Source organism: Mytilus trossulus, chromosome 14 (genome assembly GCF_036588685.1).
Source record: "Mytilus trossulus isolate FHL-02 chromosome 14, PNRI_Mtr1.1.1.hap1, whole genome shotgun sequence".
NCBI lineage: Eukaryota > Metazoa > Mollusca > Bivalvia > Mytilida > Mytilidae > Mytilus > Mytilus trossulus.
Window position 1 is genome coordinate 80,818,113 of NC_086386.1, and position 16,194 is coordinate 80,834,306.

General features: G+C 33.3%; 1 protein-coding gene across 1 annotated transcript; it reads right to left on the reverse strand.

The window, feature by feature from the left end:
• Positions 1-6,333: 6,333 nt before the first annotated feature.
• On the reverse strand, positions 6,334-9,075 carry LOC134698123 (uncharacterized). The gene is made up of 2 exons (XM_063560413.1): positions 8,901-9,075; positions 6,334-7,046 (listed from the first exon to the last, which is right to left on the reverse strand). The coding sequence occupies exons 1-2, from the start codon at positions 9,073-9,075 to the stop codon at positions 6,334-6,336; spliced, it is 888 nt and encodes a 295-aa protein (XP_063416483.1).
• Between the last annotated feature and the right edge of the window lie 7,119 nt (positions 9,076-16,194).

Below are 16,194 nucleotides of genomic sequence, written 5' to 3' on the forward strand. Positions count from 1 at the left end.
AGGTTGGTCAGAAGGAAACCCATTGCATACAATACAATCCCAAAAATAGAGTGATGGGCATACAGCAGCCTTTTAACAAGAACTGTTCGAGATCGACTCATCGCTACTGGCTATCAAGCGATAAGACCATTTCGGAGACCTTTGCTTACGAACAGACACACAGTTTTCCGTATTCAATGTAGTGCAGAGCTCGCTAAAGTTGAAATTAGCCTCGTGGAGGAAGATTCATTGTTCCAATGGAATTCGGGTCATCTTCCTTGGACGGATCGTAGCCCAGATTTGAACCATATCGAGCATATATGGGACACTATTGGGCGGAAAGTGCGCGAAAGGACACCCCAGTTCAAACACATTATGAAATAAACAATGCCCTTCATAAAAATGGTTGCTGCTACCTTAGCAACAAATTTGTCGATTTTTGGCAGGAATCGGAAGACGCTTAGATGCGGTTATCCGTTTGAATGGAGGCTGCCAACAAAGTACTGTTTCCTTGGCGTATAACGATCAACCATGATGTGAATAGTCATCTGACGATTAATTTTGAAATGTCTGACATTGTAAAGTTCGACTACAGTCAAAGTTGTAAAATGCATTTTTTTTTTAACAAAAAACACTTCATTTTGTTATTAAAATTGTGATTATATTAATCTTTTTTTTCAAATTTTTTTTGTTCGTTTCAATGCCAATGTGGTTATCATGAACTATTTTTAATTAATATTATACAAATATCTTATAATATATTATCAAAAAAAAGAGGCTGATTTTTAAGTTTTGAAAAATCAAGGTGTTGCAATACTATTTTCCATGTGTATAGTAGTTTCATTAAAAGAAGGTTGTGAATCATATGCAAGCAGCTGCTAAGATAAGTGCAAATTAATTAACAGCAAACAAATACCAAAGTACAAATATAGAAAAAGTACGGATGCAAGAGATTTATTTTATGCGCAATTTGCCGTTAATTGTGATATACAAAAAAGCGTGTATGGTCCTAAAACTCACATCATTAAAAAACACTTCATGGTGTAGAATTGGAAAAATTTAGTCAAATAAAGTGGCCTCTATGAGATTATTTAATGTTCCAACAAGAAACAGTTTACGCTTTAAAACTATTTCTCGAATTAATTTTTTATAAAGCCTGCTGACTTTCAGTACATTTGAACAAGAGCCTAAAGTTGAAACCCATCCCCCTTTATACTCTGGATAAGGAAACTCCCCCCATTTTTTTTTGAAATTGGCTGGATCCGCCTCTGACTATCTTGCAGATCAAATAAGTTTTTCAGGACCCCCCTCTTTTGTGGGAAAAATGTGACTCTTTTTTTCAGGGAACCAATGAAGCATGACTGGAGCGGGCCGCCTCGTAGGGAGTCAGTGGTCCTTCTCTTTTGAAAATTTCTGGATACGCTACTTGAAATGAATTACAAAATAAAATATGACAATTCGAATCTACTATGCTTGCATAAAAATGACTATTGCTTATGGAAATAGAAAATTTTAACTTTGTCTGTTAATGGTGTTATTATGTACATCATGATGTGGAATCAGAAAATTAGAATATAATTAGTTAACCTAAAACATAACCATTTAATTTTTTTTTACAAATCAATTGGCTTTTATTTAATTATTAAATACCAAAAACGAGTTGATATTTAACTCGGATATTGTGTTTAAATTTAAATGCATTCCTTGTTACTTTTGAAATTAACATATACTGTATTAATCAGACCATCAAGAAACTATTTGCTTTGACAAAACATGGTTTCTCATGACAACTATAGACGATATGAAAACTATTATACTGAATTTAACCAACTATAGGTTAACTACACAACATTTAGAGAGTACAACAAAATTGAAAAATTACAATTTTGTTTTATATTACTTGTAAATCATTCTGTTTAGCAATGTTTAGGAAATTAAGCAAGAATGGATTGATTGCAACTTTATTATTGTAAAGGCATCATTTCAATCATGAAGCACCATGTATGTATGTGTCAGGCAGCAACAATTTCATTTTCGAGGGGGGGGGGGGTAATTGATTTTTTTTAAGACAAACTTTTCTTTTCTCCTTCAGTGAATAACAAACTATTCCTTTTGGCAACTTTTGGTAAACTTTTTTTTTTCAGGGTCATAAACAAGTTATTTTCTCTCAAAAACTGGAAAAAAATTCATGCCCCCTCCTCCCCTAGATAATCATATGGTTGCTGCCTGAATCTAAAGTTTGAAACAAACAATACAAGAAATATGCAAAAGGCACCTTAATTTCTCCAGTTATATCTGTATCTTTTAAATCGAGTCCTTCATTGGTGAATTGCAGTGATCTCTTGGTTTTTGACTGTGAAAGTCCCTCTGTTTGAATTGGTTGTGGCATAATTTCAGGTGGTTTAGTTTTGTCTATTTCTGGCTGTTTTTGGTGACCCGGCTGAAGAATTGGTTGCTTTGTCAATTGGTTAAAGGGTGGCAGTTGTACCAATCGAATGGGTATTGAGGTTGAGAGTTGGGTTCTTTGTTGTTTTTCTGGGAGAATAAGTGGTGATCGCAGCATTCTCTTCGTAACTGTAGCCCTTCGTGGCGACGGAATATTTATTTGTGTTTTCACAACATTCTGACGTTTCGATACTAAGTCACCTCTTTATGTAATTGTTTTATAACCTTTTTTGATAGTTCTAACATCCTTTTTAGTTTAAATAATCACCGAAGAATTTCATCATGTTTTTTCATAACATCATGAACCAGGTGTAAAATTTACAGTTCGTACTTCTTTATGATATTTTGAAAAACTTTCCCAAAAATATCTTTGTATGTGGCCATATATTATTGCATTAGCTAAATCTTAATTATGAATATGTTTTTGTCGATAATTTAATTTCCTTAGATAAAGATTTTTGTTCCATATTTTTACATGCTGCAAGCGAGGGTACGTATCACTAATTTCTGGTAATCAGACATAAATATGACTAGCTGTTTTTGTTGAGCATTCCTAGCGCATGCTTCCATCGAAAAAAAATCTCAACAACACAGAGACTACTGAGAAATTGTCAAAAATGTCTTAAATTTGAGATTTCTTAAAATCCCCCCTTTTGACCTTTGACCGCAGTTTTCCAAAATCTTCACCTTTTTTGCACTCGACTACATGCCTTAATCAAAAAATATTATATCTATCTACAAAATAAGACCAAAAATAGCCGTGAGGTATTTCGATCCATTAAATTTTAAAGTTTACCGTATTTGTCACCGTACTATAAAGCCTGACTAATTTTTCGTTAAAGTATTATTGCGCAGAAAGTGATTTTTAACCTGTTTATATACACATCGTTCCATACACTTTGAAATCACACTGAACAACGAAATAGGTCTATACTTTCTAACGTCATTCGGTTTACTATTTCTTTTATAAACTGGGGTAACATTTGCTCTTTTCCATTGATCTGGAAAAGAAGACGTACTTAACGATAAGTTAAATAGCTTACACAGTGGATACTTCAAAACAGACGACGCTTCTTTTGACAATTTGTGACTTTTGAGGTCTGGGCCCAAAGCTTTTGTGGGATTAGCAATTTTCAATATATCTTTTCACTTCCATAACAGTAAGTTATATAAAACTAATGTCATCACTAACAGTATGAAGTTCATCAGGAATCATAGCACTCGAATCATCAATATTTGACTGGGAAGAAAAAATCGATATAATTCATTTGCCTTTTCGATTTCATCAAATATTTAGTTGTTATTAACCACAAGCATTAGCCATACAAAAAGGACTATAGTCGACTCTTAGCTGATGAAAATGGAAAGTGCTCTCGCTTTGTAGATTAATTTATTTACTTGAATAGCCACGTGCATCAATCAACAAATTTTACCACTCACGTGAGGTTACACAATATGAAGAAGTATTTATCGTTTAACAGGTCGGGACCACTACCTTATATGGAAATGCATAAATAAGCATACTTATGTTCTCGCACATGTAATTGTTTATTTACATGTGACGCAATTTATTTTTACCTAGGGTTTTGACCAATCCACTAAATGAGTCACAATGCATGATGGACTACTATGCAATTACAATCAACCAAGAACACGTGTTATTTACTGAAATACAACACATTTTTTCGTGCAATGCGGGATTAGTTTTTCATTTTGTGTATCCTCATTTATAGTTCGTGATATAAAGTATTATTTCCATGCACCGATTAACGAAGAGTTGTTTCTATGCGAAGAAAACTGGGTTGGAATTACCCAATATATAGCCATTAACATGTTTGATGATGACACAGATATTTCATGTATTTGTCAACCAGACAGCAACGAAAAAACAGCGAAAAAACACAATTACCCATGAGACAAACTTACCAGTGCAAAGTAAGCCGTCGATAACAGCCGGTGCTGATATTCACGAGTACAGCAATTTTCGTATAGATAATTAAAGGCAAATGTGTGATCCTTGAATTTTGTGTTCTTAAAAAAGGCGAAAAAATATTTACATACTACATGGCAGTGTTAACATTATTATAAAGTATTTATTTTTGTCACATTTCAGTAGATGGGACTTACAAACTCATGAAACTGTTGCCTTTGTTTTGAAGGTAGTGAAGTCAGCAACTGTAGTTTCAGATTGTTCGTTTTTTAACAGACTCGGACTTTTGCCAAACTGAATAAATCATCACAGCTGATTTCTTATACCTGCAAAGTAAAACTTTGGTTGACTTGTTTGCTTTGATTGTATAGTTGTTTATACAAACTTTGAAAATAAAATAGACCTCAATATTTATATATATATAGGCATAGGTTAACTTGTATATTTTATATTTTGCACAATATACAAACAAAGCAAGCAAGCTAACCAACGTTTTGCTCTACGTGCATACGAAATAAGCTGTAATAATGTCATGGAGATGTATGTGCGACAAGGTTGAAAATTTGATATGTTTTGTGAAAATTGCAGAATTCGATCTATAATAATAAAAAAAGAAGATGTGGTATGATTGCCATTGAGACAGCTGTCCACAAGAGACCAAAATGACACAGAAACTAACATTTATAGATCACCATACGGCCTTCAACAATGAGCAAAGCCCATACCGCATAGTCAGCTATAAAAGTCCCCGATATGACAATGTAAAACAATTCAAACGAGAAAACTAACGGCCTTAATTATATATAAAAAAAATGAACGAAGAAACAAATATGTAACACATTAACAAACGACCACCACTGAATGGTTTTTGATGGGATAGATTTCTTCTCCTTTTATATATTTAATTGGGCTGGGTTTTTTTCTTCATTTTTTTCATTTTTTTTGGTTTTTTGGATTGTTTTACACAAGTAAATTTTGGGTCATTTATAGCTTACTTTTCAGCATTGAACCTATGCCTGGTTACTTTACTGAATTAAGTCTTTGTTGGAAAGAAGTCTCATTTGGCACTCATACCTCATCATCTTATTTCTATATACAAAGCACGTTTTAGAAAAAAAAAGGTAATATGGAACCAACTATGATCAAGAGACTTTTGATATTGGAGATATTTTACATGTCAATTAGGACAGCAGACGAACGATAAAAAACCTCTGAGGTATATTTTGTGATACAATTAGCAACAAACGAATTTAAAACATTGTTGTGACGTCATTCTATTGTTCTACCTGTTCTTTATTTCAGTGATTGGACTATCATTTACCTGTAAGAAACCAATATGTTACCTTAAACTGTCTAATATTTTTAAGAATAGATCTCTCTTTTCTTAAAAATATTGGACAGTTTAAGGTAACATAATAGTTTCTTACAGGTAAATGATTGTCCACTCACTAAACATTAAACATCTGTCTCCTGTCAGAATAAATTTACAGCGAAAGAAAACATGACGGCAATTTGACAAACACATTTTTATTAAGGTAACCTTCCTAATCAGTTAGTTTGTGGACAGTTTTTTAGAACTTCAAATTTATTTTAACACTTCCAGCGTCAATGCTTGTTTCACGGCCATTCTCATTTTCGGGTCGTCTCCCTTGACGTCGACTTTGTCGACAATGCTCTTTGTAAGTGTGGAGTCTTGCGTCTTGTGAACTTTTGCGTTAACAACGCTGTCGACCATTATAAGCTGGTCTTCACATTTCCTTTTATACCCACGCACTGCCGATGAACGATGACCATTTTTTTTCTGAAATTAGCTGCTCATCTACACCTGCCGCGTATAGCCTTGTCGCTGCCGTCGCACGTAGAGAATGATTTGTGAAGTTACCAGAAAATTGAGCACCTTTACACAAATCCGACACCGTTTTTTGCAGCTGGTGGACAATCGTCGTACCACTCATCACTTGTTGGATATTTCTTTGATCTCAATTCGTTTTTGAAACATCCTCTGTATATTCTAAATACTTTCTTCCATCAGCAGGAGATATTTTCAAAGATATTTGTGAATTAGTACCAACACGTAGATTTCTGTGTTCTTGTCCGGCACGCAAGGCAAAGTTTAACCCTATACAGTACAATAAGGTGTCACAGAGTTTTTTTGGCGTATCAGTTCCTAAAATATTGTAACTCCACATGTATGTTTCCTGGTCAGCGCTTATCACATCCGCCTTCTTTGTTTTAAGACCAATTCCGTTTCTACTTAGTTCTTTCATTTTAGAATCTAGAACACTGCGCAAGGCACTAACATCTCTGTCATCTAAAATACTTATGGACCGGTCATTTTGTCTTAAAAAACGCTGGATGTAAATTATTAGTTCATACAGTGTATTTGGATAGTATTCAAGTCCTTTCTTATTGCGCACTTCAGTAATAAAATACCCAAGAACTGTGTTGAGTTGATCATTTGTCATGGTAACTAGTCTACCTTCAATTTTAGAAATCTCATTATCAGTTTTCGCTATTTTATTTCTATGCTCTAGCCAATTTTCGAACAGTTTCACAGCCCAATCAGTTTTGTTTTTCGTGCTTTTGGGGATTTCTTTTTGCACAAGCTGTTTTATGTCGTCATCGGTCTTCGGATATACAAATCTTCCGCTTTTGTTGTTGTTGATCTCTTTCTGTTGACCATCATTTTCAGCTACAATAAAAAAAAATTAAAACAATTAACGCTTTATAGACAATGACACAATTCGATTGATTGATTGTTTGTTGCTTAACATCCAGTGGCAAATAGTTCATGCATATTCAGGACGAGAACAAGTTCACAATAAATACAAATTGGTAGGTTGATACGATAGAGGCCATCTGGGATGACGGTCGGAGAAATTTGGACTGCCACTGAAAAATGAGGGTATCTTGGATAGGGACAGAAATTCGAAGACCTCCAGTTAAATATTTTGGTTAAAATTAAGAGAAATTTGCTCATTGGATGTGCACCTCCTACTGTGTACAAAATGCAAATCGAACACTTGCTTAATCAATCAAGGACATCATTTTTTTCTTAATTTACAGATTTGGGCGTTTGTTTTCAAGTTTGTTTTTTATCTAAATATCGGATAGTATTGCCTGTATTGGAATATGACAAACTTCAAAAAATAAATCAGAAAAAAGAAACACCTTTACAGCAGTTTAAAGAGATCAAAAAGTTTTTGATTCGCACGTTGTTCCAAGTGACTGTTTTAAAACGGATATATCTTAAAGTATAGTCATTTGATTTTGACAAATTTAATCATATTATGTTTGTAAAATCAAATTTTAAGCAGTTTGCAATTGTGTTATATAATTAAGTCAAAACACGTTTCTGCATTTAATTGAAAGGGGGGTCTTAATGAATGCATTTTATTTAAAAACGCCATACTATGATCAATAAATGTTTCGTTGAAATGTGACAACAGTTTCAAACAGTCTTCACCTAAAAGGTCATATTGAGTGTATACAATGTATATTACGAAAACACAATAAGGATACACTATCTTCTTTTTTATATGTAAACACAAATGTTTTGTTTTGTTTTTTGTCATTTGCCAAGTGGGATCGAGGGACGAAATATTTCGGTAAACACTGAAAAGAGTAACACATACATAATCGGATAAAAAGAGCCACATAAACCTTGTATAAAAATCGAAAAGTGAATGTGTGCGAGTTTTTTTTTATGTTTTGTTCGTTTGTTTGTTGTTGTATTTTTTTCTTTTTTGCCTTTTCTTTTGGGTCAGATCTTTTGCAACAACAACAATCGATTTTTCTATGACAAGTTTGAAATAAATGAAAATTTATTTCATTTTATGTACACTATGACATGTCTCTATTATTCAGTATTTCTGATGTAATATGTTTGCACAGTACAAAATTCGTACAGCAAAGACTTACAGAAGGACTCATACATTTTAACTTGATTGGTATGATATAATATGCAGAAACTTAGAAGATAAGAACATCTAAATAATTCAAATTGCTTGCATGCATATTATCTCTTTTACTTATGCTTTTTATTATATTCTACATGTATATATGGTGTTGCATTGTAAATAAAATTGAACGCGGTGCATTTGATATAATTGAACCTTTTTCTTCAACTTGAACCCGGCCGTCTTTAAACGTATAATGTTATTCAAAGGCGGACCAAGGGGGACCTTGGGCCATCCTCTAATTAGTCGAGGAAAATTTCAATTAATATTTTTGGGGAATCACTGAAGCATGACTGGATCGACCTCCTCTTATGTCAGTCAGCGGAAACCCTTACAAAAATACATGAATCCGCCACTGCGTTTTAAAAGGAACTGAGGAATCAGTTAATAATAGGATTACATTTTGAGCATTGGTGTATCCAGGTGGGGGAGGGGGGTGGGGGTCCAGAACCCCCTTTTTATTGGCCGATCAATACATTTGAATGGGGAAATTTTGTTGGAATACCCCCCTTTTTTTACTCTGGTGTGGGACCCCATTTTGTTAAATTACTGGATTCCGCCCATGTTAAGATAAATTAAAAACTTGCCATTATTAGCTGCCATTACTAATTCTTCGTCGTTGTCCGCACTGGATATATCAGAATAAAGATCCGATTTTAACACAAAGTTGGAAACAATGTCATCACTATCATCAACGTCGCTTTCTTCTTGTTTGAAAGTATTCTGCGTTAGAAAAATACTTTCATCGTCGTCTATATCCATTTCCAAACATTAAATGCATTGAAAGTACTCACGGGGAGTTTAAATGTAGGCCTAGAGCACGTAAAATTCGTGATACGCATGCACTGTTTTTGCATGTACCTTAACATGTAGTTTACCTTCAACTGTACATTCTTTTTTTCTCTATATTGTTTGAGTTTGAGCTAGTGTTTAAAGGGGCCAAGATATAGGATAGAACTAATAAAGTTTTTGCAAAACTATTTAAACACTTGATGTGAAAAAATTTGCAAAAACACTATTATTGTATGCTTCTTTAAGGTCTATAACAAGTAAAACAATGTTTTAAGTAAGATATATATAAGTCTCTAACAGTCCATTCTGTAAAATATTGGACAGGTCGCAAGCCTCAGACCTGTTCAATATTTTACAGAATGGACTGTTATCGGCTTATATCCCTTACATAATAGATGGATGAAACTATAAAAATGTGTTGAGCTATAATATACCGTATCCGCTCCAGGAGGGCGAAGGTTCCGGGGGATGGACCCCCCTTGTTGAACGATCAGTGCATTTGGATGGGTACATGTAGTTGGAACCCCCTCCCCTTATGTCCAGGGTTAGGACCCCCTTTTAAAATGGCTGGATCCGCCCCTGCCGCTTTCATAACACTTATTTTTAGCATTCTGAATATTATGATGTTCTTACTTTTAGTTCAGGTTCTGTTAAAAAAAATACACATTTAGTACAGAAAGAAGTGTTTCAATGAAAGTTTTCGTGTTTTTCTAGGCAGAAATGATTTTGGAATGACATTATACCGGTTTAAAAGAGCTCAAATGATTTTCTTACTGGACAGTGGTCACTTCATCGGGTATTTCACTGTTTCATGTCGTGAAATTAATGCAGGTTCAATTCATAACAATGCACAAAACTGGTTCAACTACTTTTGCAAGGCGAAAAAGAAAGTAGAATCGTGAAGCCAGTAAACAATGTTGTTCTAATCTGAGCATGCAAATTGAAGATTACGTTATATATTTTACATGAAATATATTTGCAGAATAAAAAAATTGGTAATGAGAGTCCCAAACAATATAATAGTTGACTGTTTTCCCACTAATTCCACGTGTTTTAAGTAGAAGTTTACTCGTAGTAGCCCACAATGCATTGTAGTTCATTGAGTCGATTGGTCAGTTTTTCAAGGCCATATTGGCCTTGTGTTTTGGAAATTACTATGCAAATATATTCTGACGTCAGAAAATCTAGAGTTTTCGACCTGTTTAACGTTGCTGTTAGTCTCGATCATCCAGACGCTCCATATCCTATATGTAGAGTCTGGATTCAATTGCATTGAATAATTGTTAAGTTGGGGCGTGACAAAATATGCAAATGAGCTAGTTTTAATTTTTCGGAAAGTTTCAAGATTTATCTTCTATTCATGTTAACACTAGATAAAACCGAACAGAGGAAATGGACTATCAATGGACGTGGCATCCAAATCAGCTGAGTCTATCTCAAGTTTATACATTTCTCACTCAGTTGTGCCAAACACATCTCTATGTGTTTCTTGTTCAACAGTTGGTTCAAGAAAGTATCTCATATTATCTAAAAGTGGCTCTGTTGGTTCCGCATTCGAAAACTGTTGTAAATTTTATGAAACTAATCTACAGTGCAAAGAGAACTTTGGCAGTTACGTTTGTCATCAATGTAAATGGTATGTACGAGAGAAGCTCTCCTGTGATAGTGTAGTTCAACTTTTACAGACCCCCAAATTGATAGAATTTCTGATTCCTGTGATTATAGGTGGAGTTTTAGCTGTAACTTCAGGGTACCCAAACGCTCATTCGTCACAGATCGCCCCAGCCTTTTAATTTTTATATAAGATAAGATAAGAAAACTTTAATTTCATTCGGCATGGTTTACAACATACAAAAACATAAGCAGTGGCGGATCCAGAACTTTTCATAAGGGGGGCCCGCTGACTGACCTAAGGGGGGGCCCGCTCCAGTCATGCTTCAGTGATTCCCTATAGAATCAACCAAATTTTTCCCACGCAAGGGGGGGGGGGGGGGCAGGGCCCCCCGAGCCCACCACCAAATCCGCCTATGATAAGCTCTTGTGAGCTTTTCACCGAATATATAAAACAAAACACAAACATAGAACAGACATACATACATACAGACATAGAATGAATATGATATACGTGCAAGGCAAACAAAGCATACATATTTAAGAATAGCATATAAGCACACACAAAATGAATAGAATAGCACTATGCAAAGCAATCCAAAAAACAATAACCACAATCATGACTACAGCAACTAAGAAGCAAATGAAAATTTAAAAGCTATGAAAACAAATTAAATATATATTTGGTACTGTTTAATGCTGATCAATGGGAATTTACTCACGAGAGAACAACAAAATAGGTTTTAAATTTTGACTATATAAAATATATGCAAACATATTTTTGTTCTTCAATTGAGCCCGCAAAATGTCGTACGCGTTATGACCTGAGATTTTTTTTCTCAATGCAGGTCATGACCTGACTTTTCATTTTCAGAGGTTGACAGGTATGTAATTTAATTGTCAAGTTGTGTTCCCCTGACTGGCTAAGGCTCCTTGTTGAAGGCCATATTTTACCTATAGTTGTGAACTATTAATACAATGTGACTTGGAAGGAGAGTTGTATCTTGAAAAGAACACAACATATTTTATTTTCAATTATCATACAGAGCATACATTAATAAGGAAAAAGAATATTTATTTGCATAGATACATATATATATCATGTATGTAGATACATACAATTTAAATACAGTTAAAATACAATTATTACATTATTAACTCATATTCTTTTTAATAAATTTACCAACACATTAAAAACCTGATTATCTTCTAATCACAGTTTAAGACAGAAGCACAAACTTTGAAATAGCATTTCAAGTGGTCAAAATTATTTTGAAAAGCACATGTTGAAATTCTATACCTGTTATAGTTTCAATATTATTGAGGGGCCTGATGGATTATTTTCGTTCTTCGTGATTGATGTATTTTCACTATCGTTACCCGTTTTTCTACAGATTTTTTCCCTTATTATATTTTTTTCGTGATCCGTGATCATGGAAATTTATTTTCTGTGAATCATGATTGACAAAAAAATCAACTTGTGAATCGTGATGAGCCCTGCCCCCCCCCCCCCCCCCCCACCACCCCCAATCTGGCCCCTCATTTTTAAACTAATTTTTAGGTGAATGTGAAACTTATTAATTTTTAAAAACACACAATATCTCAAACTTTATGAAATCTTCTCATACAGTTTTTTACCAATATCTCTGAATTATCAAAGGAAAATATTAAACCTTTACACATGCTATTTGGAAATGTTTGAAGAACTTTTTATTTATTAGATTTGAAAATTTATATTTTTGCAGAAAGAGGGTTAAAAATTTGTATAATTAACTCCTTTTACAGTTTTCAACTCCATTCTTCAAACACTTCATGCACATGTCATAATAATAATGAAGTCAGCATGTGTATTTGAAGTGGATAAGGGATACTCAAATGACCATTTTTCATTATTAAATGTAACTTGGAATTTCCTTTTTCAATATTAAATTAAAGAGTCTCATTCATATTTTTAAAACACCACAAAAATGTATGATACATGTATGTTGAAAACAGTACATGACAATTAAGTTTATTTTTGTGGAGAAATTAGGCTAATGACTCACAGTACACTTCTTTAATTTGTAAAACACCATAATAGCAAATTATTGGTAATGGTATGCACAGCTTAGCGCAATGACTACAAATTGTTGCCTCCCTAAAACACACTGATCATGCTGATATGCATTCACATCTAACAATCAAATGTATATGATACATGTACAGTGTACACAAAATAACTATATAGTTCCATAATATCAGTCTAAAAATGTACATACAACATCACCAAATTGTTTTTTATAAGACCGAAAAAAATTGCGTTCGTATATTGCTATCACGTCGTTGTCGTCGTCGTCGTTGTCGTCGTCCGTAGACACATTGGTTTCCAGACAATAACTTTAGTTTAAGTGTATGGATCTCTATGAAACTTAAGCAAAAGGTTCAATACCACAAAAGGAAGGTTGGGATTGTTTTTGGGGGTAATGGTCCCAACCGTTTAGGAATTAGGGGACAAAAACAAGCATTTTTCTAGTTAACGACTATAACTTGTGTTAAAGTGTATGGATATCTCTGAAATTGTACCACATTTTACAAAAATACAATTTCTTATCAATTTTTTTTTTGGGGGGGTAAAAATAAATCTTTTTTTTTGTTTTTGGGGGGGGCACATTTTTTTTTCTTCAAGATTTACGAAATAACCACTTTTTTGGGGGTAACATTTTTTTTATGGCGGGGGGGGGGGGGGGCAATTTTTTTTTAATTTATTTTTTTATTTTTTAGGTTTTTCTCACAATTTATTTTGCTATTTCTTTGTCTATAGTCTAAAAACAGATTTACTAAGTATTGCACAACAGCGCAGTGTATTGCACTACAGCACAGTGTATTGCGCAACAGCATGAAATTGAAAATAAATTCATATCATTTAACCAATTTCAAGTTCTTTGACTACATTTAGTCTGTGACAGAAAACTATTATGTGTCAAATATTTAATTAAAATCCAAATTCAGACCTGTATCAAGCTTGAATATTGTCCTAATTGCCCAAACTGTTCAGGATTGGACCTCTGCGGTCGTATCCAGCTGCGCTTGGCTAAGCACATTTTTTGGTGATGTTGTACATTTATAGACTTGCATTTTATATTTGGTAGTGTACTGCATCATATTTATATGATCTATCGCCTCGTAAGATTTATCATTGGCTATTATTCAAACATTAAATAGTCTCATAATATATATATAAATTATATAAAACTTTTAATACATACATTATTTATACTGATAACTTAGTCTGTCATTTGTCTGTTCATTTGGCTACCCATAATTATAAATATAAAATTTCTTTAATATTCAGGTCAATTGAAAAAAGCTCTAAATCTATATGCAAAAGCAGACGATTTGACAGAAAAAATAGAATCCAAATCACAGCAGCTGCAAGAAAATGTACCAACAAAGCGCTTATGTTCCTTACAACAACCATCTGGGAAAAGACACAAATCAGCTCTGCAACATGATGTTAGAGGTAAAAGAAAAAAAAGTTATTGCATGAATATTTTACTAACTGTTTATATAAAGGCAACATCATTTTTTTATTATGGTTATTTGAATTTCAATAAACGTCTTAATGTCAATATCATTACAAACCTCATATTTTTGTACAACATCATCAGAATTATATACCAGTAATAATAGTTTCGATTTAACCAAAATTAAGTTAATTTATGATAAATTATTCACATTTATGAAAAAAGGAATCAGCTTGTTTTTCACTTTTACATACATGTACATGTATCTAAAAATGTTAAGGTTCATCAGAACGAATTGACAATTATACATGTATATACCCCTCAGTTTTTCACATTGCAATTCGACAAATATATATCCATTTTTAATTAATGCATGCAGATACTAAATGAATGTGCAATGGTTAATGTTTGCTCAGGGAAATAAAACTGTTATTAATAATCATAAGAGAGCATTTACATGAATTTTGATGTTGCCTTGGATGTTATTATCATTAGGGTTATGGCTGTTATGTGTCCGTTGATTGGAATGTCGTCTCTTTGACATACCCATTTTCTATTCTGTATTCTATTTTGCATGTCATCATTTAAAAATTATAACTGCCTAAACTGGATTTTGCTATCCTGAAATTAGGCATTAAAATTTCAAGCAACTTAACTCTCTAAATTACAAATCTTTTTTAAGAAAACATCTAAGAAGATTCTCTTATAAATAATCAAAATTGGAAATGTTAACAAATGAATTTACTTTGTATTTTAAGTGTTGGTGTAAATTTTAGCATGTTTTTTTAAAAGGGGGAAAACTACAATGCATATAAAACAACTTTTATTATACAAACTAGTGCAAGAAAAAAACATTTTTTCAGTTCAATAATCACTTTAAAAATCAGAAGATGTAACTGAATAAATACATTTGTAGTACATTTAATTCATATCAAACTGTTATGATACAACAAATATCCTTTTAATGGGCAATGAGTAAGTATTCTACTTCATAATTGTGTCTTTTTATGTCCCTGCAGCAAGGCAAAGGGTACATTTAAGTGTTACCCTTGTTATCTGTCCATCCTTCGGTCTGTCCTAAGTAGTCCCCTACCAACGAAGTTGAAGGGGACTTTAGGTTTGCACTCTGTCCGTCAGTCAGTCCGTCTGTCAATCTTTCAGTCCGGCAAATCAGCTTTACACACTTTTTTTGTCATGCTTGAAGTTAGTGGTTTGATATTTGGTATATAGTATAACCATGATAAGTTACAGATCAAGTTCTAATTTTGTTCCGGTCTGGGGATTTTTTGCAGAGTTATGGCCCTTGGACTTAGAAAAATCACATAAGTAATCTGTTTTCGACACTTTTTTTTGTCACACTTGAAGATATTGACCTCATATTTGCCATATTGTTTAACCATGACAAGTTATAGATCAAGTTAGAATTTTGTTCCGGTCTGATGATTTTTTTGCAAATTATGGTCCTTGGGACTTAAAAAAATCATGCAAGAAATAAATTTTTCACTATTTTTTTTGTCATACTTAAAGAGTTTGATTGATATTTTGTTTATAGTTTTACCATTACAAGTTACAGATCAAGTTTAAATTTTGTTCTGATTTGATGATATTTTGCAGCGTTATATGATCCTTAGACCTAGAAAAATCACATTATTTACCAATTTTCTGCACTCTTTGTTGGTCATGCCTGACTACCGTTATATTGATTTGATATTTGGTATTAATAGTTTTAACATGACAATTTACACATCAAGTTCAAATTTTGTTTTCGGGAAAAATGAACTTTTACTGGTAGGGGACTATGTATTGCCATGCAATACTCTCAGAATGCTGGATACTATCCATGCTGATCTGTGTCCACACTTGTTTCAAATTTTATTAAACTTGTATACAATCCTAACAACTAAATCACTCTGACAGAGTTTGAATATGGGCAGTGAGTAATTTACAGTGCTATTCTGTCATTCCATCAAAACCA